The sequence below is a fragment of the Eucalyptus grandis genome, chromosome 9, assembly GCF_016545825.1.
Source record: "Eucalyptus grandis isolate ANBG69807.140 chromosome 9, ASM1654582v1, whole genome shotgun sequence".
In the NCBI taxonomy this organism is placed as follows: domain Eukaryota; kingdom Viridiplantae; phylum Streptophyta; class Magnoliopsida; order Myrtales; family Myrtaceae; genus Eucalyptus; species Eucalyptus grandis.
In genome coordinates this window covers 21,226,344-21,253,352 of record NC_052620.1, presented here as the reverse complement: position 1 = coordinate 21,253,352, position 27,009 = coordinate 21,226,344, and the positions used below count along the sequence as shown (strand labels likewise).

The 27,009-nt window shown below is 41.1% G+C and overlaps 2 protein-coding genes across 2 annotated transcripts; both read left to right on the top strand.

Moving 5' to 3' along the window:
- Nucleotides 1-1,074: 1,074 nt before the first annotated feature.
- On the top strand, nucleotides 1,075-2,585 carry LOC104418561 (mitogen-activated protein kinase kinase kinase 18). The gene has a single exon (XM_010029940.3). It carries the CDS (start codon nucleotides 1,170-1,172, stop codon nucleotides 2,445-2,447), a length of 1,278 nt encoding a protein of 425 aa, XP_010028242.2. The 5' UTR covers nucleotides 1,075-1,169; the 3' UTR covers nucleotides 2,448-2,585.
- An 8,224-nt stretch (nucleotides 2,586-10,809) lies between these two features.
- On the top strand, nucleotides 10,810-12,178 carry LOC104418560 (mitogen-activated protein kinase kinase kinase 18). Its single transcript, XM_010029939.3, has one exon. It carries the CDS (start codon nucleotides 10,860-10,862, stop codon nucleotides 11,982-11,984), a length of 1,125 nt encoding a protein of 374 aa, XP_010028241.2. The 5' UTR covers nucleotides 10,810-10,859; the 3' UTR covers nucleotides 11,985-12,178.
- Nucleotides 12,179-27,009: the final 14,831 nt, after the last annotated feature.

Below are 27,009 nucleotides of genomic sequence, written 5' to 3'. Positions count from 1 at the left end.
TAAAATCAATGCCCAAGTAAATTCAATATGTTCATCGTCTTTCATATTGAAATTGGATAATCTAAAAAATTGTAGCTTTCACATGTCGACTTCATGTGTATAAACTCAAAGTGCCCCTATTTCTAATTTATTGTCCTAGTGGACATAACTCATATGTACAACGCCCCTAGTATTAGGAAAGGTCAAAACAGTTGTCCAAGTGGGTCAACTGGATTGAATTGATCATGCTAAGTGGAATTAACACTGTAAGACTAAAATAGATTTTCTTAGAGAAGGTCACCCAACTGGAGCTAAAAAAAAAAAATATTTTGTTTCCTTGTGCAAGTGGAAGTGGAAACCTAACATCTCCCATTTTAATTTGGATTAGAACGAAGGATCTCAAAAAGAAAGTAAAAAGGCATATATCGCTTTACAGTCGGACTTCATCCATTGAACCCGCTGAACCACTTTGCTAAGTATTACCTCTCTATAGTAACTCCCCAAGATAAGCTTAAACATGTTCAGTGAGACGGTTGGATTCTTTATCAATTTCTCCACGTGACCAAACAAGGGTACTATATCTGGTGCATTAAAAAAATATGTGCATATTCCTAAAATGTTAATGAGATTATCCAATGCGAAATCCCTTTTCATGATACTTGTAACCCCAGTAACTTCTTGTACGAGGACACGCATCCACAAATCGGATTCACAATTCACACCAAACACGTTTGGTTTTGATTGGATTTTTTGATTTGATTTTCCTTCTTTTTGTTCCAAAGGATAGGATCGGAACGGAGGTGCGCTAAATGAGGAACGTACGTGTGGTTCTTCCTCCCTCCTTTCCCACCTCGACTATCTCATCTTTCACGTGCCCAATTCAACCCAACCGCAAGCGAAATGACAAGACAAGAACACGCCCTCCTCTTCCCATCACATATTATATAAAATTATATATATTAAAAGAAGAAAACAGATCAATAATACAATTAAAAAAAAAAAAACAAAAACAAAAAAAAAGATCTTCTCTTTCCCCTCGTCGGTATATAAAGCCCCTGCCAGCGTCTCCTCTGTTTCCATTCTTCCACACCAAGCAAGAGAAGAAACCCACGCATACAGACTTCCTCCCTCTCTCTCTCTCTCTGAAAACTTCTCTCAAAACCCTGAAAAACCTCAAGATTCGTGAGAACATGGATTGGTCCCGAGGCAGAGAGATCGGCCACGGCGGGTTCGCCACCGTCCACCTCGCGGCGACCGCCGAGACCTGCCCCTCCGGCCGCCCTCCGGTGATGGCCGTCAAGTCCTGCGACGCGGCCCTGTCTTCCTCCCTCAGGCACGAGAGGCGGGTCCTGAGCGAACTCGGCCACTGCCCGCGGATCGTCCGCTGCTTCGGCGAGGAGCTCACCGCAGAGCGCGGCGGCGAGGAGCTCTACAACGTCCTACTCGAGTACGCCGCCGGCGGCAGCCTCGCCGACAGCATGAAGTCGAGGGGGAAGCCCCTCTCGGACGCCGAGATCAGACGACACACTAGGTCCATCCTGGAGGGCCTGGAGTTCGTCCACTCCAAAGGGTTCGTCCACTGCGACGTCAAGCTCCAGAACATCCTCGTATTCCCCAACGGCGGCGACGAAGTCAAGATCGCCGACTTCGGCCTCGCGAAGAAAGCGGGCGAGCAGCCGGCGAAGGGCGGGAAACAGGGTGGGCTCGAGTGGCGGGGGACGCCGATGTACATGGCGCCCGAGTCGGTGAACTGCAACGAGTACGAGCCGCCGTCCGACGTCTGGGCGCTCGGGTGCGCGGTGGTGGAGATGGCGACGGGGAGGCCGGCATGGGGGTCGCCGGCCAACGCGTACGCCCTTATGATCAGAATCGGGGTCGGAGACGAAATCCCGGAAATTCCCGAGGGATTGTCGGAGCAGGGGAAGGACTTCTTGATGAAGTGCTTCGCTAAGAACCCCAAGAAGAGGTGGACCGCCCGTATGCTCTTGAAGCACCCCTTCCTGGCCCTCGACTGCGTCGACAACGACGAGGAGGTCGCAAGAGATTGCGGAGCAGTAGAATTCGCGGATTCCTCTCCGAGGTGCCACTTCGATTTCCAATACTGGGTTTCGATGCAATGTTCAAGAACGAGTTGGGAATCGAGCTCGCTTTCGCCCTCCTCGGAGATGGATTCTGATCCGTCATTCGCTGGAGAGCACACAACGTCGGAGATATGGTCGGATTCTTCGTCGGCGCACACCACGTCGGAGATCTGGTCGATTCTTCGTCGGCGCACACCACGTCGGAGATCTGGTCCGATTCTTCGTCGGCGATCGATCGGTTTGTCGAGTTGGCAAGCCACGAGAGGCCAAACTGGGAAGATTCCGAGGGTTGGGTTACCGTTCGATGATGTGAATTCGTCCAATTCCGGAAGCAGAGTTAGCGTAGCTAGAACAGAGCAGAATTCTCGGATGATTGTTTTTTGTTAAATCCGAGGGTTCTGATTCAATTGATTCGTTTTCTTTTCTACGACTGTGAATATTGATTCGGTTATTGCAGACAAAATATGTACAGACAGATTCTTTCTTTGATGCAATAAAATGAAAAATCAGATCTTTCTCGCGGCACTTTCATTTGGGGGAGTCCTGTTTTTGCTCGGAAACAGTTCATTGATTTGCGGTGAAGCAGTCACGATTTTACGAAGACGACTTCCTCCTTTTTAATCTATCAGAAAAAGCTTCCGAGATATATTTGGGAACTGCACCTAACAAAAATAATGATAATTTGCCCAATTAAAAATGTGATTGATGCAATTTCAAGTGAAAATTGCCATCATGGTTGAAATGAAAGAGGCAACAAGAGCAAATCGGCCTCCAGTTTGCCCATATGGTTATTGCAACACATAGTGACAGTGTGGAGCTTCATGTTAAAATAAGATGACATAGAAGGAAATATTTTTTGAAATTCGTTAAAGTCTTATTTATTAAAGAATAGGCGCATGGAAGTTTTGATTAGACTAGCACCAACTACACCTTATTCCTCATACCCACTAAGACGAAGTTGATTTACAAATCAATTCCATGCAATACATCTCGATAAGTACAAATGTGTGCATGGCATTAAGTATAAAATGGCACCAATTAAACTGTAGTACGCAAGCTTTTTGTCTTTATGATAGTAGCATCTTTCGATAGGAATGTACGCTAACAAAGTAAAAACATGACCATCGTTGATGTCATGAATGAGCTAAGCCAGTTAAAAAGAGGCGTGCGAGATGCAAAACCTAGGCCCCGATCCTGATCTGGTCCTTTCCGAAATCCATTCGACAGCGTGCGGAAAAGTATATCCTTCGACATATCTGACGAACCATACAAACCCGTCGAAATTAAAATATAATCCAGCATGCCGTCAAAACAAGAAGTCAAATTTGCTTTGTATGGGGGAAGCAACGAAGAAATGATGGGACTTGGTCTGCGCACGTTGAAGCCCGCGTGAGTTTTAAAATGCCGCGGTCTTAAGAAGCCTCGTTTGACTTGGGTTTTGGCAATAATCAAATGACAAATGTTGAAGGGAAAAAGTGCTAAGAAGTCCTAAACCTACTAATGATATTAAAAAGCTTTTTTCTTTTTTTTTACATTTTAGGCTGGCGAGGGCTGACTTCCTTTCCTATTGGTCAAGGAGAGCCATGACAGCCTCACCTAGTCTAGTGAGGGCCTCTATGCCCTCACCCAAGCTAGGGGAGGTGGCTCTCACCCACCATAAGCAGGGGACCTCCGTGTCCTTGAGACTAAGGGAAGGCGTTGTTGCCATCACTGACCAACAAGCGAGGGTTGTGGCCCTCACTTGGATGTGGGTAAGGGCCCAACGTCCTCGCTTGTTAGCCAACGAGGGCCATGACACCCTCCCTTGGTCTAGGCAAGGGCATTGCGGACCTTGGCGGGTAATGGACAAGGGATGCAACCCTCGCTTGTGACTGGTAAGGGTACGGAGGCCCTTGCCTAAACCTCACTTGTGGCCGGCAACCTCACCGGCCAACCATTGGAGTATAAAAAGAAAAAGGAAAGAAAAGAACAAAGAAAAGGAGAAAAAGGAGAAAAAGAAAAAAAAGAAAAATTTATAAATTTAGAAAATTATCCACCTTATTATAGGTTGTGTGACAAAAGATGGTTAACGTCTACGTTATCAATTATCGATCGAAATTGGACAAATGAATTAAATTGATACTAATGTGAAAATATATAAAAAATAATTTGATTTAATTAAAAGACTAAAAACTAAATTAGTGCGACGCAATTGGTTTAGGGTTTTTGCGATACTTTTCCCAAAGTCGTAGTGTTTACTTAGAACTGCCCGAGAGCACATGTCAGCACATTGAACACGGTCGCCTTTTCAGGTTAACTACTTTCGCGGAAGGGGACACCACCTTTTCATTCGTTGCGATCCAAAGATTCTTTCTGACTTTTTTAATTATTTCAAATCGAAATGACGCCGGGGACTGAGCATCGGTTCTGATAGTAGTGGTCCGAATGAGACGAACCGGTCAATTCCGGAGGGCAACGAAATGGGAAGACCATGCACCGAGCGCGCAGAGCCGTCGACCAGATGGGGTCGGGACGGGGCGCATGCAATGCATGCAGCCTTCGGTGGCCCCCTCCCCGCCGGCGGAGTCGTCGCGCCCGCCTGCCGTGCATTGCATTTTGCACGATCCGTGACGAACGCGCGATGCTCGGAGCGTGCGCGCATGCGGTGCCGCGAGTTTCGGTTCCGAGTGGGCATCACCGTAATAATAATTGGGGAGTGGGTCCCGCCGTGTTTGGGAGAGGAGGATCTTTTGGTTCCGATGACGAGGACGGTGATGCAGGGGCGCCCCCTTCTCCGGCCGTCGGTTTTGGCTTTTGGCCTTTCGGTGCTGCAAAAATGGTGAAAAAGGGGCCGAGCGGGACGGCGGAGCCCCTTGGCTTTGACGGCGACGTCGCCAAGTTGTCATGTTTTTTTGCATGGCTTCTCCGGAAAAAAAGGTTACGGAGGGATGAAAAGCCATATGGAAATTTTGCTTGATTGAATCTTGCAAGTGTCAATTGTGTGGTCGCAAATTGATTGTTTTGAGATGGCATTGATATCGCTTGTTATTTTTGGATCTTATTTTCGGTCGACATCAATGAATATGATGGCTTCAACTTGTCGGAATCAGCCATAATTGGAAAAACTAGAGTCGAAGGTTTTGATCGCATTATTTTTAAGTTTGAGAATTATATGGGTGAAAATTCTATGAGCTCAGCGGACGATCAATGGGTGCTCGCCGAGTTCACTCAGGACTTGCCTCTTGTGCTTGAGGGAGGAAGAGAGGGCGGAGTCATAGGACTTGACAGCTACCGACGGTGGGCGGCCCAGAGGGGCAGGTTTTGGTCAACCTAATTTTTTAATCTCCAAAAACTATAAACTGCTATAACCGTGATAAATATACCCTGCTTCCGTTAAATTAGATTATTGCTACCAAAAACTATAATTGATACACCTATGACAAATTGAGGGTAACACCTTAAACTAGTTTAAGATTTTTTGTAATATTAATTCATATAATTATTTACTTCGCTTGCCATAATATCAAATTTTATGGGGCATTTGACATATCTAACTGTGCACATCACGAGAGAAGTTGTCACTTTGATAGCTTAATTAGAATTTCAAGCTAACTCATGAACATATTCAAGAAAATATTAAGGAATGCTCAAGCATACTTAAGTTTTTAATGCACTAAATAATAATAATAATAATCTTTTTTGGGTAACTCAGCCAATTCAATAAAGATCGATCTATCCGATCTGACCTTCTTGCTAAACATGTTTAAGCTTATGTTGGGTAGTTACTATAGAGATCAGTAGTGATAAAAACGGATTAAGATCATTGACTAGGATTAATATATAGAGACTAGTTCAATTGGATTGAGTCAAGGACTGTAAAGCAAATATGCCTTTTCTTTTTTTTTTTCTTTTTTTTTTGGGGGGGGTGTTCCCTTCGTTCTAATCCAGATTAAAATGGGAGATCCACCTAACACTTGCACATTGAAACAAAATAAAGATAGAAGAAAAGATCTTTTTCGCTTCAATTGAGCGACCTTCTTTAGGGCATCTTATTTGAATATTACTAGTGTTAATTCCACTTAGCATGATCAACTCAATCCCTTTGACCCATATGGATACTTGTTTTGACCTTTCCTAATACAAGGAGCGTTGAACATTTGAGAACACTATTTTTAATACCCCGTGATCATATGTCCACTTGGACAATAAATTAGAAAATAGGGGCAATTCAAGTGAAGTCGAAGCCAAGTTTTTCAGGTTATCTGGTTCCGATATGAAACATGGGGAACCTGCTGAATTTAATTTGGTAATGATTCTAGCCAATTCTCAGATTGAATCAAATCAAACTGGTGAACTTATTATATTTATGATATATTCGGTGTCCCTTTGCTTTTAGACTATGGCTAATAATTTTTTGGGAGATGGGTTTTTTTTTTTTCCGGATTTAGAAAAATAGTTGGCTGAAAATAGAATTGACAAATTAAAACTCTGGTTTTCTTTCTAATTTTAAAATAAAACATTTAAATTGTAACCAAAATAATCTGTGAAATTGGTTCGAGTAAGAAACTTTATTGGGTTCATTGTATTTTCATTGAATTTTATTTTCATTGAAAAACTTTTCCATATTGACAATATTCGGGGTTGGTTGGTCGGCTTTTAATCGAGCCCGGCCATGAAAATTCCTGGCTAATTGATAATAAACATTAAAAAAATGGATTAAGCCTTTTTTAACATATCATTTAATTAATTAATTTGTCCACACCAGCAATTAGGACGAAATTCAGATAATAGCGGGTGAGAAGGGTAGTTATGCACTAAACCCCCGTTCTGACCGCGCCATTTATCCGAAAGATCACATGTAAATGTATAAAATGAAGTAATCAATTGGAAAATAAGAAAAAAAAAATCAGTGAATTGGTTCATCACGTTTTGCTCTTGCTGTTGAACCTGCTTGTCGCCCTCTTTGAAAGTTTGCATTCGAGAGTCCATCGCACGTGCGAGTTGTTCCAGCAGTTTTTAGCTCAGTGGCTTGACATTTTCCACGAGCATAAGCTCCGAATTTTTTTTCTTTTTCTACTAAAGGAAAATTCATGTTTTTACTTGACATATTCATTGACATGGTTAAAAAAAATTGATGCTGGTTCAAAAAGTTCTACATTTATTATAATTTTGCCAATTTGATTTGAAAATTTTCAATTCTATCAGTTGAGTTCTGAGCATTTCTACATTTTACTAATTGAGTTTATCCAGTAAATTTTCATTCGAAATTATTGACATGGACACCAAACATCTTGCGTGATACTGTCAAAGCTAACATAAACAATTATTATAATTTTTTCTTCATTTTTCTTCTCATTTTTTATTCTTTTATTCTTTTCCTTTTCTTTTTTACAAGCGGCCGTCGCCTATGGTTAGCAAGGATCAGCTGGCAACCTTTGTTGGGCTTGATAAAAACGGAAAAGAAAGAAAGAAAAGAAAATAAAAAAAATTGTTAACATTAAAGTCAAGTGTCCTATGAGATGCTACCAACGTTCACATAATCGATTTCAGGTTAAAATTAGTCTAATAGCCTAAGTTAATAAAACGTATAAAAAATTAAGATTTAATTGATATAATTGAAAATTTTATTATTGAATTAGTAAAAGTGTAATATATTTATAATAAAAAAAATTGACCATTTTCCCTTCAAAAACTGACGCTTAGAAAAACGTGAACCATGCGAAAGAATCAGTTATCTCTCTATCTCTATCTCTATCTCTAGCTGGTTCGGCGGAGGAAGGCGGATCCGCCATTTGTTCACTTCCAAGAAAAAGAGATTTCTTCAAACTCATCAGTAATCCTAATTTGTGGGACATGAGCGGCTGGATAGTGCACGTGTCCATTATGGATAAATATAAAAAAAAAAAAAAAAAAATTGGAATAAGGTGGCAAGTAGTGGTCGTCAGCTATAAACCTTCAAATCCACGTGTATAAGATCCTTTTTTTTTTTTTTTGTCTAAATTCTCTCAGCCTTGCATTCAACCGATCCTGTTTCCCTATCTTTTTGGATCTCATAAGCAAATCATTGGACAAATCCGGCAAAATGAAGTACAGCCGACCCCTCGAATCTAACTTTCGCATGTCAAATTAAAATCATACTTCCTCGGCCTGACCATTTCCACAGGAGTAATTTTTGCCGGCGGCGAAATGCCCGTGGCTGTACCGATCTAATCAGAAAAAATGCCACGAGAAGAGACCTGGGGTGTCGAAATCAGAAGTGCCCTTGCTTAAAGGGAAATAAGACCTAAATGAGGTCAGCAATGGCCCGAATGAAAACGAGAACGGTCAACGAAGAGCAACACGTGTCTCGTGCCCGTTGCATGTGAACAGAGTGGAACCTTGATGTTCGGAAGGAAGAGGGCGAGAAAGTCACGTTTTTCGTTTTTGCCCAAAATGACGGGATTTTGCATTCGCACATGGGCACGTTGCGCATGAGAAAAGAAATGTCAACACCAACGTTTGGGGCCCGACCACCAACCGCAATTCTTCGATATGCCCATGGGGTGTGGAAATCAAGTACAAGAAGATGATCTAATTTGCATTCTTCTAACTACTTTTTTTTTTTCTGTGATTTTTTTTCGGGGATAATCGACTTTAGGACTTTTGGAACCGACCCTTAAGTTTCGATTTTGTTTCAAAAGATCGGAATCGGGAGTCAAATTCGACTGGTTTAGAATTTACAAGGTTGGTTTCCGATTGGGAGTGGCATGGGCCTGGCTTGTGCACCGTGCACAAGGATCTTTTCGGTTTTATTCTAACTTGCCTTTGGTGTTGTGGCAATCACGTGCTTGCTCAAAATTAACAGTAGTTGTGGCACATTTCCATCGTGCATTACCCTCAAGTAAAGCAACAAAAAATCAATCTTGCCTATACAAGATAATTAGAAATGGCTAGCTTCATCACGTGCTCCGAGCAATCGGCAAGGCAGGGCCGTTCAATTAGACCGGCGAGTCTGCGATAGCCTTCGGTTTTCTTCTTCCCCATCTCCGTCCAAACCTTAGTGGGGCCCCAAACCTTCTTACATCACACAAGTATAGTGGCAAGTGGAGGAACAAAAATGGCAAATCATGTGCGTTTGTCCATATTAAGTTTGTTATTGTTCTGCGACAAAGGTTGCATGAAACACGATGGGATATTGTTAGATTTCTTTAATTTCATTTATTCATTGAATAATTTAATATAATTTTTCTTGGTCGGTAAATAATTTAATATAATTTTAACAGATGTGAAAGTGCAAAGAGTTATGGGGGAAGTGCGTAATAAGTCACTGAATTTGAGGCACTCGTGCTGCTGCCCTGGGCCGTGTGCCCAGAAGGTTGCCAACTTGAGGAATATGCTTCTTACCCCACGTCCATCCACACACAAGTCGGCAATCACGTTTCTTGCTCAGTGATTTCTGGTTTCATGTTTCGCTCGTGAATGGTGCTCACTATTCGCCTCGATCGATACCAGATAAACTCATTTCAAGAACGACGCGATGAATCTAATTGATCATATGCAATCGAGTGTTTTTTTGTAAGAATTCAACTTTTTCTTGAGTTGTAATTAATTTAATTCGACACATTTTGTGAATCTACATGATAATTGCTCAATCTTGCTGCATTGGTTTCAATGGAAACCGAGATGTTTAATAGGATGCTCTATGGACAAAAAAAACTCAAGGTGCATTATTGAATAAAAGGTTAATACAAAGGAAAGCCCCAAGCTGATATATTTTGATAAATTTGTTCTACATTAACTTTTTTGACCACTAAAAATTTTAAAATGATATACTTGTGACAAATTTATCCCATGTTAATTTTTATTAAATTTTATCGTTAAATTGCTAAGTTGAATAACATATTGCGATTGATGAGTATACTAATTTGGGATTCTATCCTTCGTTTATCACCTATGTATTAGTTTGTGATTTTTTCGTGGCATTAATCTTTTTTTTTTTGTCACAAATGTATAAATTTAGTTTGTCATAAATTTATCATATGTGTACCAATTTGAGACTTTTTTGTATTATTAATACTTAAATAAATCTATTTAAGTAGACAACAAGAATTTGTCACGTGGCTTAATAAATCCATCTTGTTCATCGGTTTTAGTATCTCTAGGATTATCATTTAAGTGTTTACAAGTAATACCAGAGATATTAAGATTAATATACAAAATGGATCGAACGGCAAATTTCCTCTAGATGCATAAACGGTCATGTTAATTTTCAATAACCATTTACAACTTGTCACATCGAATGAATTTTCATTAATAATTTTTCTTGTTATTAAAAAAAAAAAGTAATATATCCTGGCATCAAAAAATGTGTTCATTATTTAAGTGGCGCTCGATATTTTTTTTGGCTTTCATTAAATAAGTTATCTTAAAATATTAATAGAGCTATTACTCGCGAAAGCTTTTTATTAAATTTGACGATCCAAGTCACCACTCCACTAAATTTGATGGTTCCCTTTAACTTCTATCATGCACCTATCAAGTTGTACTGACGTGTATACGAGGAAACTCGTCTTTGTTTGTTTGTGTGTGTGTGTGTGTGTGTGTGTGTATACATATAAAGAAAATATAAAAATAAAGAGGAATAATAATAATAATAATAAAAGATCTTCTTCTTTTATATAGGCGCGTGCCAGTGTCTCCCCTGTTTCACTCTTCCTCGCCAAGCAAAGCAGAAACTTGCACAGACAGACAGAGCAAGAGAACGCGCGCACTCTCTCTCTCTCTCTCTCTCTCTCTCAAACTTCTCTCAAAACCCTGAAAACTCTCAAGATTCGCGCGACCATGGATTGGGTCCGAGGCAGAGAGATTGGCCACGGAGGCTTCGCCACCGTCCACCTCGCGGCACCAGCCAAAACCTGCTCCTCCGACCACCCTCCGTTGATGGCCGTCAAGTCCTGCGACTCGGCCCTGTCTTCCTCCCTCAGGCACGAGAGACAGGTCCTGCGCGAGCTCGGCGAGTGCCCGGGAATCGTCCGCTGCTTCGGCGACTCGCTCACCGCCGAGCGCGGCGGCGAGGAGCTCTACAACGTCCTACTGGAGTACGCCGCCGGCGGCACCCTCGCCGACAGCATGAAGTCCAGAGGGATGCCTCTCTCGGAGCCCGAGATCAGACGCCACACGAGGTCCATCCTGGAGGGCCTGGATTTCATCCACTCCAAAGGGTTCGTCCATTGCGACGTCAAGCTCCAGAACATCCTGGTATTCCCCTGCGGTGGCGGCGACGAAGTCAAGATCGCCGACTTCGGCCTCGCGAAAAGAGAGGGCGAGCAGTCGGCGAAGGGCGGGAAACAGGGCGGGTTCGAGTTGCGGGGGACGCCGATGTACATGGCGCCCGAGTCGGTGAACGACAACGAGTACGAGCCGCCCTCGGACGTATGGGCGCTCGGGTGCGCGGTGGTGGAGATGGCAACGGGGAGGCCGGCATGGGGGTCGCGGGCCAAGTCGAACGCGTACGCCCTTATGATCAGAATCGGGGCCGGAGACGAAATCCCGGAGATTCCCGAGGGATTGTCGGAGCAGGGGAAGGACTTCTTGATGAAGTGCTTCGCAAAGAACCCCAAGATGAGGTGGACCGCCCGTATGCTCTTGGAGCACCCCTTCCTTGCCCTCGATTGCGTCCAGGACAACGAGGTTGTAAGAGATTGCAGAGTCGAATTCGCAGATCCCTCTCCCAGGTGCCACTTCGATTTCCAAGACTCGGTTTCGACGCAATGTTCAAGAACGACTTGGGAATCCGGCTCGCTTTCTCCCTCCTCGGAGATGGATTCTGATCCGTCATTCGCTACAGAGCACGCTGCGCTGGAGATCTCGCCGGATTCTTCATCGGTGACTGATCGGATTCGCGAGTTGGCGAGCCAGGAGAGGCCTAATTGGGAACATTCCGAGGGTTGGGTGACCGTGAGATGATGGGATTCGTCCCAGTTCCGAAAGCTGAGTCAGCCCAAGCTAAGAACAGAGCAGAGTCTTGGATGATTTCTTTTTGTTCAATCCGAGGGTTCTGATTCAATCGAATCTTTTTTCTTTTTCCTTTTCGGCGAATGTGATTATCGATTCGGTCATTACAGAAGAGAGATGTACAGATAGACAAGATACTTTCTCTTGATGCAATGACAATGAAAAATCATTATCTTTTTTGCGGCATTAATTTTAGTTGTGCAAAGTTGGACTGACTTGTGCCGTCTTTGCCCGGAATCAGATTGATCCATTACGATTTTACGAAGACCACAACTTTTTTTTTATCTTTTTTAGGAAGAAATGGGGTAAGGTCCGATTCCTAAGAAAAGCTTAAACCAAATCGATCTCCTGTCAAGTGATGTTTAACTAAATGGTCCAATTTGTCAACCAATCCACACATGAATTTCCCTTTCTTAAGAGTACAAAGAAGTCCGACTTGTTCGAAGTACCTCAACAATTTCCTTATTTGAAAGATGTGGATATCGCCAAAACGGATGGTTTATGAAGTTGTGTAATTACTGCTTGCGAGTCCACCTCCACAGTAATATTGGGAATGCCTAGAGAGATTTTGCCAGTTTGATGCCCAAAAGAATATCCCAATGTTCAGCTTTTAACGAAGGGCACATTCAAAACCTACAAGCCACTTGCCTGACTCATCGCAGGGAAGTCTACCTAGTGAAGCTGGACCCAGATTGCGTTTTAGGGGTCCAAGACGACTTCCTTTTTAATTTATCAACAAATGCTTCCGAGATATATTTGTGAATCGTACTTAACAAAAATAATGATAATTTGCCCAGTTAAGATTAACTCGCCAATTGAATTTTCAATTACTAGTTTATCTATAGCAAAACTAAAAATGAGATTGGCGCTTTTTGTATTTACACTTGCACTGTTTATAGTCTTTAATAGTAAATATCTCCATTTTTGTGTACTCTAGCATCATGAATTTCATATGCGTCATATTAGGGAAAAATTGTCTAAAAATACTAAAACCTATTATACGACAATTAATTCAGTTCTAAATTTTTCAATTTGATCAATTTAATTCTATTTTTTTTTTTTTTTTTATGATTCTTCATTATAGTCCATGACTGAAAATCACTTACATGAAAGTCTAGTCAATACTAGCCACTTCACATGCTATGACTATCATAGATGTTGACAATTTTTATAATTTTATTTAAAAAATTCTGCATTTTTTTTTTTTTCATTTTCATTTTCTTCCTTCTTCCTCCATTGCTCGCTAGGCTTGATAATTGCTGGCAATCGATGAAGGACATAAATTAGTCAAACTAAATAGTTTATGACTAATTAACTATTGTACAATAGGTTTAAGATTTTTTGGACAATTATCGCAATGCAATTTCAAAATGATATAGAGTCTACTAATTTAAATAACCAATTACGCTTTGTCACGTCACTTAGTAAACCTGCTTTAATATATGGTTTAGTATCTCTAACATTTTCTTAGAGGTTTTCTTCACGTTATGTCTTAGAATGCAAGTTTTAATAGCGTTAAAAAAGTCCTATACTGAAAATCTAGCGTAATGTGCAGTGGTTAATATATTATGATTGGCTCATACTTATTATCTTAAGGTTTTAAGTGAAGGTGAATCTAATTAGATACGTTGAATAGTTTTTGAGCTTTCTCTTGATATTCTTAGATGAATATATTGAGTTTGTACTGGACATCTCATGATCAACACAATTTCAAGTGAAAATTGCCATTATAGTTAATCTAAAAGAGGCAACTAAAGCAAAGTGGCCTTGAGTTAGCCATGATGGTTGTTGCAACACATACCAATAATGTGGAGCTTCATGTTAAAATAAGATGGTGTTGAGGGAAAGATGGATTCAGAGAAGCGTGCCTAGGAGTCAATTGTTAAAACGTCGCTGAGGAAAGTGTTGGAGAAGTCCAACATGATAAATTCAAAATGATATAGGACATATCTTAGTTAGTTCATTAACTTAAGATTTTAATCACTCCAATTTCAATTGGATATTACGGATCGGCTAAACTTGAACTCTTTTGGTGATCTTTCATAGCAAAAGATTATGGAGTAGCATCTCTTACTTTTACCAAAAACATATCTCTAGACTCACTAAAGTCTTATTTAATAAAGGGCTAATATCACAAAAAATCTTAAATTAGTATACTCATGACAATTTTACCAAAAAATAATTTTTTATCACAAAAAATTCCAAACTAATATACCTATGACAAATTTACTATTCATTAATTTTCGTTAAATTTTAGTATTAAATTGAATGATACATGATAGTTAACAAGTGTACTGTTTTATAATTTTATCTTTTATGTCGTAAGTGTACTGATTTAGAGTTTTCGTGGTGTGTGGAATTATGGATTAGACTAGTGCCAATTACATCTTGTTTTCCATACCCACTAGAATGAAGTTGATTTGCATATCAATTCAATTTGATATGCCTCAAAAGATACAAATATAAGTACGACGTTAGATATAAAGATGGTACCGATTAAAGTACATGTGTTCAATGTGGTCGGTCTTTGTGATGGTAGTATCCTTCCAAAGAATGGACACTAGCAAAGTCGAAACATGCTACCATCGTCGAGGTCCTTATCAAATCCCATCCATCTCGTTGAATGAATCCTTACGGTTATTTTGTGTTATTTCCGACCGCATTACATCATGAATGAGCCAAGACAATTAGAAAGGGGCGTGGGAGATTCGAAACCTAAACGACGATCTCAATTTGGTCCTTTCCGAAATCCGGGGGGTGCGGGGAATTATGTCCTTCGACATATCTGACGAACCATACAAATTCGTCACGAACCCGAGATTTTTTTATGTCCTACCGAATTGATGTCGTGGACTCGACATCGGTTCTGATAATATACTAATCGGCCAAACGAACGAACCGGTCAATTTCCCGAGGGCAACTGAACGGGAGGACCACCGCCAGACGTGCAGCCAGTCGATATGCAATTCATGCAGCCTTGGTGGGCCCACCCGCCGGGGGGAGTTATCGTTGTGCCAGCCGTGCGATCCGCCAGATCGGGCGGTGAATGAATCTTTCGCCGGCGGTGCTCTGCTCTGCTCTGCTCTGTATTGGTCGCGGGAGTTCGGGCTGCTGTCGGGGGTCGCGACTAGGGCATCGCCAGTTTCGGCGGCGGCGCGGGACCCGCACTTGCCGTGCCGGTAGCCCAAGTGGTGGTGGCGTGGGTCCGTGATATTTTGCTGGGGGATCTTTTTCTTTACTTCCGACCTCTGTCTGCGCCGGAGGATTTCGATGCTGACGAGGACGATGATGCAGTCGTGTTTACTGTTTTTTGGCCTCTGGCCTTTCGGTGCCCCGTAAGAATGGTGGGTAAGAAAGGGAGGGCTGCTCGAGGCTACAGCGGGACGGCGGAGACGCTTCGCTTTGATGGCGACGGTCGGTAAATTGCCATCTTGTCTTTTTGCATGGGCTCCTCCTCCTCCTCGGGGAAGAAACGAAGATTCTCCCCTTCGTTTTGATTCCCCCTCACGTCTCTTCCAAGCTTTTGGGCATCTTTGACCCGAAAGGTGCGCTCGATTTCTATATTCAACCCGTGCCTCCCGGAGGGAATGAAGAAGAGCCATCTGAAAATTTGCTTGAATCGACCATTCGTGTCGTCCCAAATTGATTGCTCAAGGTGACATCCGGCCGGCATCGACAAATATGCTGGCTTCCACTTGATGGAATTAGCCTTCACTGGGAAAAACTTGAGTTGAAGCCTTCGACTGCATTTTTTACAAGTTCGAGAATTATATCGATGGAAATTCTGTGAGATCAGTGGGCACTCGCTGAGTTCACTTTGGACATGCCTCTCGTGCTCGAAGGAGCAAGAGAGGGTGGCCGGCAGGAAGAGCGGAATTTATAACTTTCATTAATCCACGTTAAATCTTAATTAGTGATCAGATTTCAAGAAATATGTAAGACAATATAAAGGATTGCTCGACCATGCATTAGTTTTTAATGTACTAAATAGATAATAATAATGATAATCTTTTTTGGGTAACACGGGGAATTTGATAAAGATCCGTTTGTCCGATCCGACTTTCTTGCTAAAAATGTTCAAGCTTGTCATGAGTGATGCTTAGTAGAGTAGCCACAAAACGGATTAAGATCCTTGTATAGGATTAATGTATTGATGGTTCAATGGATTAAGTTAGGGACTGTAAAGCGATATCCCTTTTTTTTTTTTTTTTTTTTGAAGTCCTTCGTTCTAATTTAGATTAAAATAGGGGAGATGTTAGGGTTTCCAATTCCACCTGCACAAGGAAACAAAGTAAAATTAATATAAAAAAAAAAGATTTGTTTTTTGCTCCAATTGGGTGATCTACTACTTTTATTAATCCCACAAATATGGATCAACTCAATCCACCTGACCCACATGAACACTTGTTTCAACTTTTCCTAAGACTAGGTGCCCTGAACATACGAGGAAATCGTTAACCAACAATGTTGTCACTTTCACTTGGACAATCAGTTGAAAATAAGGGGCGGTTCAAGTTTTTCCTTTGTTCAAACGAAAATCAAATGTCAAAACGCGCAAGCTGAGTTTCTTAGGTCATCCGATTTCGATGTGAAGGACGGCGAAAATACTGATTTAGTTTGGTGTTGATTTTACCAAATTTGCAAGTCAATTCAAACCAAACCGATGAGCCCATTATCTTTATGGTATTATTGGTATATCCTTGCTTTTTAGACTATGGCTAATATTTTCCCGGGAGATGGTTCTTTTTTCCTTCACATTTAAGAATACTCGGTCAAAAGGTAGAGCCAACAAATTAAACATCAAATTTTCTTTTTAATTTTTCAAATAAAATATTCAAACCGAAACCAAGCTAATTTGTGAAATTGGTTCGATTTAGAAACTTTGCTGGATTTATTTTTTTTCTTTTTATTGAAAAAGCGTTTCCAATCATGCATTTTTACGTATTAAGCATTCTCGCTCTCTCCGCCATGGAGCTTCCTCTCTACCAAGTGTTTAGTCCCCCTCTACCAGATGGGTAGTTCCTTGTAGCTTCACTCAAATTCCATCTTGAAACATCTGTTTGCTTTGGTTCTTCGTCTCCCCCTACTGCTGATCTTTGGGCGTTGCGGCGTCAAACCATGCTCCCCATTGTGACAGTTTCGAAACCCTAATTTCTGCCATCTCCTCAGAAGTAAGAAATCACTACTCTGTTCTTTATTCTGAGCTCCCTTCAACCCACAAATCCACGAACCATAGCCCCAAAACTCCAAAAATCCTCGAGCTATACAGAAATCCACCCCCTACAAACAAAAATGGCAGATCAGAACAATGAAGATAGAAGACTCGCGGCTCTATGTAAAAGCATGGGAAATCCCTGGAACGTAGTCGAAGTCGTCGATCTCCCAGGTGCTATCTCACCCGAAAAACTCAGTGAGTACCGCAAAACACTTTTCGGCCGATTCTATACAAACCCTGCCTTGAACTATAATGCTTTTTTAACCCTAATGCGGAAAGCTTGGAGAACAGAGAACTTCACCTACGCAACACTGGAACCAGGTTTCTTCTCTTTCTCATTTCATTCGGAAGTAGAGGCTCGAGAGAGTGCTCCAATCAGGACCTTGGTCATTCTCCAACCATCTCCTTATCCTAAGGCAGTGCGAACCTAATACACTAGAGTTTTGTTATGATTTCAATCACTGTGATTTCTGGGTAAAATTCTTGGGTTTACCTTATGGGAGAGTTACCTATGATGTGATAGAAGAAACAGCCTCCAAACTAGGAACAATTGTTGAAGTAAAGCTGGAGGAAAAGGGAAATAACACCTACAAAGTGGGTAAGGCTCGAGTAACACTACCATTAGAAGACCCGTTGAAAACCGGAGCAATTGTGAATCTAGACAATAAGAAGCTGTGGGTCGAATTCAAACACGAACGGCTGCCCTACTACTGCTACTCATGTGGTAGAATTGGCCATTATGCAATGGAATGCACTGAAATACCCTACAAGGACTCAGGGCTGGAACAGAACTTACCGGCTAGATGCGGGGATTGGCTGCATGCTGAGGTGAAGACTCTAAGTCCTTATGGCCAAATATTCTATGGAAAGAAGGAAATTCCTCCTGATGATGTGGATGTAGTGCTTGAAACCCCATTATCTCCGGTACCTGCAACAGAGCAAATTAGCTCACCATCATCCCAGCAAACTTAGGTATGCGATCCTCGCGCAAAAGGAAAGGAAACTTACCAGCCTTCCTCAGCTCGAGAACTAATTCTGATTGAAGAAAGAGGTCCCTAGAAGATGGGAAATAGTTGTATTGATGAAGAATCAATCTTGACTCTCCACGAGGAACAGATGAAGGAAGCTGTGAGTGGGATGGAGAAGACCCCCCCTGCAAAGCCAAAAGGGAAGTGTGTGAAGTCCACAAATTCAAAAAAAGTTAAGCGATTCTGTCCATATGGAGCACAAACATCAGCTCAACTTTCAGAGAACACTCTTCAACTAGTGGATACACCTATTCGGGTGGTGGAGAAGTTAGACCAATGGGCTCTGGTGGCTAGCCCTAATAAGCCACCATCTTACCCATGAAAATCTTAAGCTGGAATTGCCAGGGGCTGGGCAACCCCCTGACATTCCAGGAATTGCGAGTCACTGTGACTTAGGAACGGCCCAATATAGTTTTCATTATGGAAAATAAAAACTCAGAACAGAAAGTGCTTAGAATAAAAAGGAGGCTAAATTTCCGAAACAGTTTTATCGACAATCCGGAGGGAACAGCAGGGGGCTTAGCTTTATTCTGGGATGATCATATGTAGGTATTGATTGACTCCTCCTCAGCCGTGGCCATCTTCACACAATGTTACCTGAAAAACAACAACCAGGAAATGAAAGTTATTTTCATCCATGCTCCAACTGTATTTAGGGAAAGAATTGAGTTATGGGAACAGATCTCCTCAGTCAGTATGCATTACCGAATACCTTGGTTGTGCTTGGGAGATTTTAACGAAATATTAAATCACTGGGAGAAAGTAGGCAAACACAGAGCTGAAACTTACAGGCTAACTGCTTTCAGAAGCTTCGTCAATCAATGCTCCCTCATGGATCTGGAATGCAAGGGGTGCTCCTACACTTGGTCAAATAAACGTGAGGGAGAAAATTTGGTAAAAGAAAGACTAGATAGAGCCTTTTGCTCGCTTCAGTGGAGAATTATTTACCTAGAGGCCGAATGCATTGCTCTCCCGGCGATAGGCTCTGATCATACTCCTCTCTTGTTATCCCTGGCTCAAACAAAGAGAAGGAAAAGAAAGCAATTCAAGTATGAAGCATACTGGAATGAAGATAGAGAAAGCAAAAACATAGTCACAGAAGTATGGAACGACCCTCTCACAAAGGATCTTACCTTGGTTGATAAACTGAAGCAAGTACAGCAGAGGTTGACACAGTGGAGCAAGAACAAATTCGGCCATGCAAGGAACAGGGTCACCTGGCTAAAAGGAGAACTCCAGAACCTGATGAACAGTACTCAAACCACTGGAGAATCAGTTAAACAGAAAGAGATAATCAAAGAAATTGATAAGCTATGGCGTCAAGAGGAGATGTTTTGGGGTATGCGATCACGAATTAGCCGGCTAAAATGGGGCGATAGGAATACATGGTTTTTTCATGCGACAACAGTGCAGAGGAGAAAACGAAACCAGATAACAATGCTGAAAAATGAGTATGAAGTATGGATTCGAGGGGAAGAGCAGATACAGGGGATGATAACACAATATTACAAGAATCTATACTCATCAGCGGGCTTTCGTGATTGGCAACCTATTATACAGAACATCCCTACTTTAGTAGATCATCGGATGAATCATACATTGATGGCCCCACTTACCGAGGAGGAAATAACCACAGCAATGCTACAACTGGGAGCTCTCAAGGCTCCCGATCCCGACGGGTTTCACGGAATATTCTATAAAGAGAATTGGCCAGCAATCTCCAAGGGGATAGTTCAAGAAATACAGTCTTTCTTCAATTCTGGTCATCTTGATCCTGCATTAAACAAAACACTCATTACACTAATTCCAAAAGTCCCACAGCTTGAAAAACTGGAGCAATACCACCCCATTAGGCTATGCAACTTCCTATATAAAATTATTTCCAAAGTACTCACAAACAGGCTCAAACCAATTCTACCACACATCATTGCAAGGAACAGAGCGCCTTTGTGGGAGGCAGGCAAATTTAGGATAACATACTGATGGTTTAGGAGGTGCTACACAGGCTGAGAACCAGCAACAGGAAGAAAAAATTTCAAGCAGTCTTAAAACTAGACATGCAAAAGGCGTACGACCGCATCGAGTGGGACTTTCTACAAAATTAGGCTTCTGTGACTTTTGGATTTAGAGGATCATGCAATGCGTAAGCACAGTATCTTTCAGCATAAACCTAAATGGAGAGCCTTTACCTTCCTTCAAACCTACCCATAGACTGCGCCAAGGAGACCCCCTCTCACCTTACCTCTTTATCATTGTCGCCAATGTGCTCTCTATTCTAATGAAGAAAGCTGTACAGGAAGGTTCATTTACTGGAATCAAGTTGAACAACCATTGCCCTACCCTATCTCATCTACTCTTTGCAGATGACTCTATCTTCTTCCTGCATGGAACAATTGTTGAATGTCAGAACTTGGCTAGTATCTTAAATCAATACTGTTATGCCTTTGGCCAGGTAATAAATCTCAACAAATCAAGCATCTATTTCAGTAAAGGATGTCCTACAGCTCTAAAGAGAAACATGGCATCAACACTTCGAGTACCAGAAATTACAAAGACAGATAAGTATTTGGGCATACCTTCAGACTGGGGGCAGTCCAAAAAAGACATGTTCGCATGGATCCTAGCTCTAGTCAACTCCAAACTGGATAGTTGGAAGGAAAAACTGTTATCAAAAGCAGGAAATGAAATACTTCTGAAAGCAGTAATTCAAGTAATCCCACAATATGCCATGTCAATCTTTAAAATTCCTACATCGATTTGTAAAGCAATCGAGAGAAAAGTTGTAGCGTTTTGGTGGAAAAGCAACGAGAAAAAGGCTGGCATTCACTGGAAAAAGTGGGATTTGCTAAAAACCAGGAAGAGTGAAGGGGGCATGGGTTTCAAAGATCTACAGACTTTCAATACAGCAATGATAGCAAAACAGATGTGGCGAATAATCACAAATCCAAACTTACTGGTAACTCAATTATTGAAAGGCCTTTACTACTCACATGGAGATTTTTGGCATGCTAGGCAGAGGATCACGGCCATCGTGGGGATGGCAAAGCCTCATCAAGGCAAGGGATTCAGTTGCTCCTCAAGTGATGAACCGGATAGGAAATGGAAAAAAAACATCAATCAGAATAGAGAGGTGGTTAAAAAGCGGCATAATAGGAGGCCAAGCATCAAACCATGAACCGGACAAAGTATCAGATATCATCAATCTAGGCAAGGGAACATGGAATGAGCCTCTTCTACATTCTATGTTTGATGAAAGCACGGTACGGGAAATTCTAGCCACACCCATTGGCTTACCTGATGAAGAGGATCAACTGGTATGGATGCACACGAAATCAGGCAATTATTCAGTAAAAAACGGTTATTTCACATTCCGTAACGTCTCTGTTTCAACACAGAACACACAAGTAACAACATCCTACACAGCCAATCCTGATCTCTGGAAATTTATTTGGCACTCCACAACCCCACCCAAAATAAAAATTTTCCTCTGGAACGCATGCAACAATGCCCTAGCAACTATGGAAAATCTACACTACCGAAGGATCGTACCTTCTCCGTTATGCCCACTGTGCAAACTGGAAGTAGAAACAATAGAACACACTCTTCTCCTCTGCTCATGGACAGCCAAGGTTTGGAAGTCAGCCCCTCTGCATCTACGGATATCCAGGTTTGGACTTACCCGATTTGAAGATTGGATCTGCAGCATAAAACAGAACCCAGTCACCTCGGGAAATTTTAACCACATAGCGGTCGTACTATGAGTATTTGGAAGGAAAGAAATCGGAGCATCTTCAACCATCAAATCCCAAGATCGCAAGAAACAATAGCCAGAGCAGAGGCGCTCACAGAAAGCTTTATAGATCTAAACAAAAAACCAAAAAGCAAGAACAATATTGAAGTCTTATCTGAAGCCTGGAGTCCACCTCCTCCAGGATCGATTCGAATCAACCTCGACACATCTTTCGAACCAGATCTGGACAGAAATGAAGCACTCAGCGAAACAAGAGAACTTCCCCGACACAGAGCAGCCATCGCCGGTGTTTGCAGAGATCACATGGGGTTCCTCGTCGATGGATTTGCGAAGATAGTCGAGGCCACTTCGTCTCTTCAAGCGGAAGCGATCGCGATGGAAGAAACCCTAAAATTTGTCGAAAGCCGCGGATTTCTCTCTCCTCAAGTACATTCTGACTGTTTGCCTTTAGTGCACGCTTTGAAGACTTTGACTAAACTGACTTGGGAACTACATCCGCTCGTGAACTGGGCCCAAGCACAACTTAGTCATCTACCGGGCCTATCTTTGGCCCACTGCAATAGGAGCACAAATCGATCGGCAAATTGGATAGTGAAGGCCTGCCGAACAAACATCCTACCCCAGAATTGGATTTCTAATCCCCCTGCTTTATTAGATCTTTTATGCACTAACGCTCTGAGTGTAACTTTCCCTAATATTAAATAGTAAATCAAGCGATGATGTTTGCTGATCAAAAAAAGAAAAAGAAAAAGAAAAAGCGTTTCCAAATCCACAAATTTTGGGGATGGTTGATCGGCTTTCAATTGAACCAAGCCATGAAGATTCCTGGCTAGCCGACACTAACCATTAAAAAACTGGATTAAGCCATTCTTTTCCCCCATGCCATTTAGTTAATTAATTTAACCAACCGATAATTAGGATGTAATTAAGATAACAGTGGGTGAGAATGGTTGTTAAGATGCATAATGATAATAATGTGTGAGAATGCACAACACCCCCCCCGACCATGCCATTTATCCAAGAGATCACGCGTACAATACTAAAAATATATAAAATAAAATAAAAGTAACCAATTGGAAAATAAGGAAAAAAAAATCAGTCAATAGATTTATCACGTTTTCCTCTTTTTGTTGAACCTGCTTGGTCTCCCTCTTTGAAAGTTCGTATACGATAGGCAATCGCACATGCAAGTTGTTCTGGTCATTTCGAGTTTGGTGTCTTTGACATTTTCCACGAGCATATGCTCCGAATTTCGTTTTCTTTTCTTAAATTGGGAAAATTCGTGCTTTTACTTGACATGTTCATCCTCATAACTATAATCAGATAAATTTCTATCAGGAGTAATTTTCGCTTGCGACTAATCATGTAAATGGCCCGAAATCGGAAGTGCCCCTGCTTGGAGCGAATTTAAGACCAAAATGAGGTGAACAATGGCGAATATAGCAAAATTCAAGGAGACGACCCTAATGAAATTGGGTCGTGGTCAACGTACAGCGAAAAAGAAAAAAAAGGTCAACAAAGAGTACCCCATTGTTTCGTGCCCGTCGTGTGTGAACAGAGGCAACCTGATGTTCAAAAGGATGGACAATTCAAGGAAGAGAAGTCCTATTTTCAATCTGCCCAAAAACACAATGAAGAGAAGAAGTCCAGAACCTTTGTAACTTGTCCTTAGGTTCCAGTTTCCAAAAATCGGGACTAAAAGTTGAACCCATTACGCTCGGAACCAGATCCAAATTGAAATGGCCGGTTCAAAGTCCATTTCCTGTTGTACTGGTGTGCGGTTGTCTTGTGTTATTGAGCATAGGAGTCACTCCGACTGTACTCCAACTTGCATTCAGATCACAAGTGTCCTATTATTTTAATGCTAGCCACTCTTGTCATTTTACCAAGCAAGAAAAGGTCATATATATATATATTTTATGTAGCTTATGTTAAGTAATTTCTTGTTAGTCAACTTGCACGAATTGACCTCGTACCTCTCAATCACAAGTTGTTATTTTTTCATGATTTTGTAATGATGGCCCCTGGGGTGTTTTAGAAGTGTATTTTAGTTGAAAAAAACTCAATTTTCAAGGTATTGATAGTGATTGTGCATCACATGAGGATAATCAGTTCGTTGTAAATTGTGAAATTCCCTTGATTTGTTGCTTAAAAAGTGTCTTAGGAACCCTTAAATCCTTTTTCAATAAGGTATAAGAGGTATAAGACTGGTTCAAGGGTTTCAAAGTCTTGAACCATGATCGGTTCTTCAGTTAGCTTTGCAAGGTGGTTGAAAACTACTTAATCATCTCGATTCAATGTGTCCACTTCTCATTGAATAAAGATAAAAAAGCCCTCCATGTCCAATAATGTAGATGCACTAAACCTTGGACAAATGTTTAATTTCTCACCCTAATATAAATAATTCTGTATTTACGCTATGTTGACTTGTGTGCTATCGAGTTCATAAGATTTAGTGGATATTCCATAGATCCGAGAAATAATCTACGCAACATGGGTTTATCTTCTGTGTCATTCGAGAATCAACTACATGAAAATTTTGTTAGCTCATCACAAGATCTGTGTCCTCTTTTAACTGTCAAAAGTCATAGAAAACTCACTTCCAATCTAGTTTCCCCTTGAATAAAGCTCAAAAAATCAATCTTGCTATTCCAAGAAATCCAGCTTCATCACGCGCTCCATACTATCTGCTTGTCATGACAGCAATGGGAAGGCGGGCTAATAAATTAGACCAGCAAATCTGCGGTAGCCTGCAGCTTTCCTTTTTCTTCTTCATCTAACCCTAAGTGGGGCCCCTCAAGCCTTCTTAAATCACAAGTATAATATGTCAAGTTGTAGGAGAAAAAATATAATATATATAAATCCCTAAGTGTGTGTGTGTGTGTGAGTCTATTTTTATGTTGTTGCTATTCTGTGACAAAAGTTGCATAAAAGAGGATGAGATATTTATCGATTTTTTTTTATCTATTCATTTATTTAATGATTTCATTTAATTTATGTGATAGTGCCAAGAGTGATGGGGAAGTGCGTAATAAGTAGCAACAGCTAGTCACTGAATTTGAGGCGCTGCTGCTGCTCTGGGTCATATGCCGAGAGAGTTGCCAACTTGTGGAACATGCTTTCTTTCTTAGTTCACTTTCAGTCAATAGCCAGTTGGGCAATCGTGTTTCTTGCTCAGCGATTTCTAGTTTCATGTTTCCTGCACGGAGAAGATACTTTCGTTAGCTTCGATCAATACTGAATAAGACTCGGTACGATAGAAGATGCGACGAATAGAACTAATCATACATGATCGAATGTTCTTATTTGAATTCAACTTTTTATGGAGTTTTCAATGATTTGATCCAGTATGTATCTTGGATCCGTGCAATAGTCACTCGATCTTGATGGGTTGGATTCACATGAAGGCAAGAGATGCTCAACAAGATGCTTTATATACAAAAATTTGAAGTACATCGAACCTATTCAAACATCCAATGAGATTTTGTCCATGACTTACTAATGTGCACCCCTTTTATTATTTCTAGCATTATCATTCACATGTTGATAAGTCACATTGGAGATATTAAGTAGAGGAGTTATTTTAAATTGAACAAATAAGTTGAGTAGGTTTCAAATTTGTAGCTTAGAACTTATCTACACTATAGTCTATGAACTTATCTACACACTTTCATCAACTTTCTTGGTCCGGTCTAGTTCCAAGGTTTACCTTGACAGCTGGCCAACTTCTTCATCTTCTAAGTTTCATTTTTGTATTCCTTTAAAAGATAAATTTTAGTAAAACATTACCTTATTTATAACAAAGACAAATAGTAGTTACAATAAAATAGCAAACTAACCAAACAACAAGAAGTATGGTATAAAACAAAGAGAAATATAGGGCATGCATGGTTATGTTCTTTTTTTTTTTTTTATGAAGAAAATTCTGTTTTTTTGTTTCCGAGAACAAAAAAAGAACAAAAACACATTTGTTTGCGTTTTGTTCCAAATCTGTTTTTTTGTTCCCTAACAAAATTGAATGTAAACAAGAAACAAAAAAACCTATTTAATGCTTCGAACAATTTTTAAGAACAAATTTTTCTCTCCTATTTTTTTTTTTTCTTTCTTTTTTTCTTCTTTCTTTTCTTCTTATTTTTCTTTGGCCGCCGCGCCTCGCCATGACCCGTGATCGGTCGTCAAGGGCTAGCAACGCCGTTGAGGGCCGGCGACCACCGGAGCGTCGCCGGTGCAAAGCGAGGCTCGGCCTCGCCTTGGCTAGGCGAGCTTGGGCTGGCCTAGCCACCAACCTTATCGGCCACCGCCGGTGACCAGTGGCTAGGCGAGCTCGGCCTCGCCAGATCTCGGGCAAGCCCGAGCTCGCCTAGCCAAGGCGAGGCCGACAAGCCTCACCGTGGCTGGGCGAGGCCGCCGCCCTCGTCGGCCGGTCGCCGGCATGGCCGAGGCCTATGACTAGCCAAAAGAAGAAAAAAAGAAAAAAGAAAGAAAGAAAAATAAAAAATAAATAAATAAATAAAATTAAAAGAAACGTAAAAAGAACACAAATTTACCAAACGTGTTTCGGTTCTTTTTTATTCCCTGAACAAGTTTACCAAACGCATTTTTTCTGGTCAAAAATTATTTCCCGAAACAGAAATAATTTTTTTTTTTTTTCTATTATCTAGAATAATTTTTAAACAGGAAATGTTCAAAAGTAATTGAGAAATGCTCAACTCATCCCTTAGTTAAGCAATTTGAAAGTCAAAGTAAAAATAGAAATTTCCGCCAAAAGTAACAATCCATAAAAGATGAAAATTTAAAATAAAATAAACAATAAAAAGTTAAAACACATAATATAAAATATTAATTATATAAAATCTTGATGAAGTGCTTCGCTAAGAACCCCAAGAAGAGGTGGACCGCCCGTATGCTCTTGAATCACTCCTTCCCTGCCCTCGACTGCGTCAACAACGACGAGGAGGTTATAAGAGATTTACAGACCCGAAG

Coding starts and splice junctions, on each gene's coding strand:
- LOC104418561 (XM_010029940.3), top strand. CDS start 1,170: ATGGATTGGTCCCGAGGCAGAGAGATCGGCCACGGCGGGTTCGCCACC.
- LOC104418560 (XM_010029939.3), top strand. CDS start 10,860: ATGGATTGGGTCCGAGGCAGAGAGATTGGCCACGGAGGCTTCGCCACC.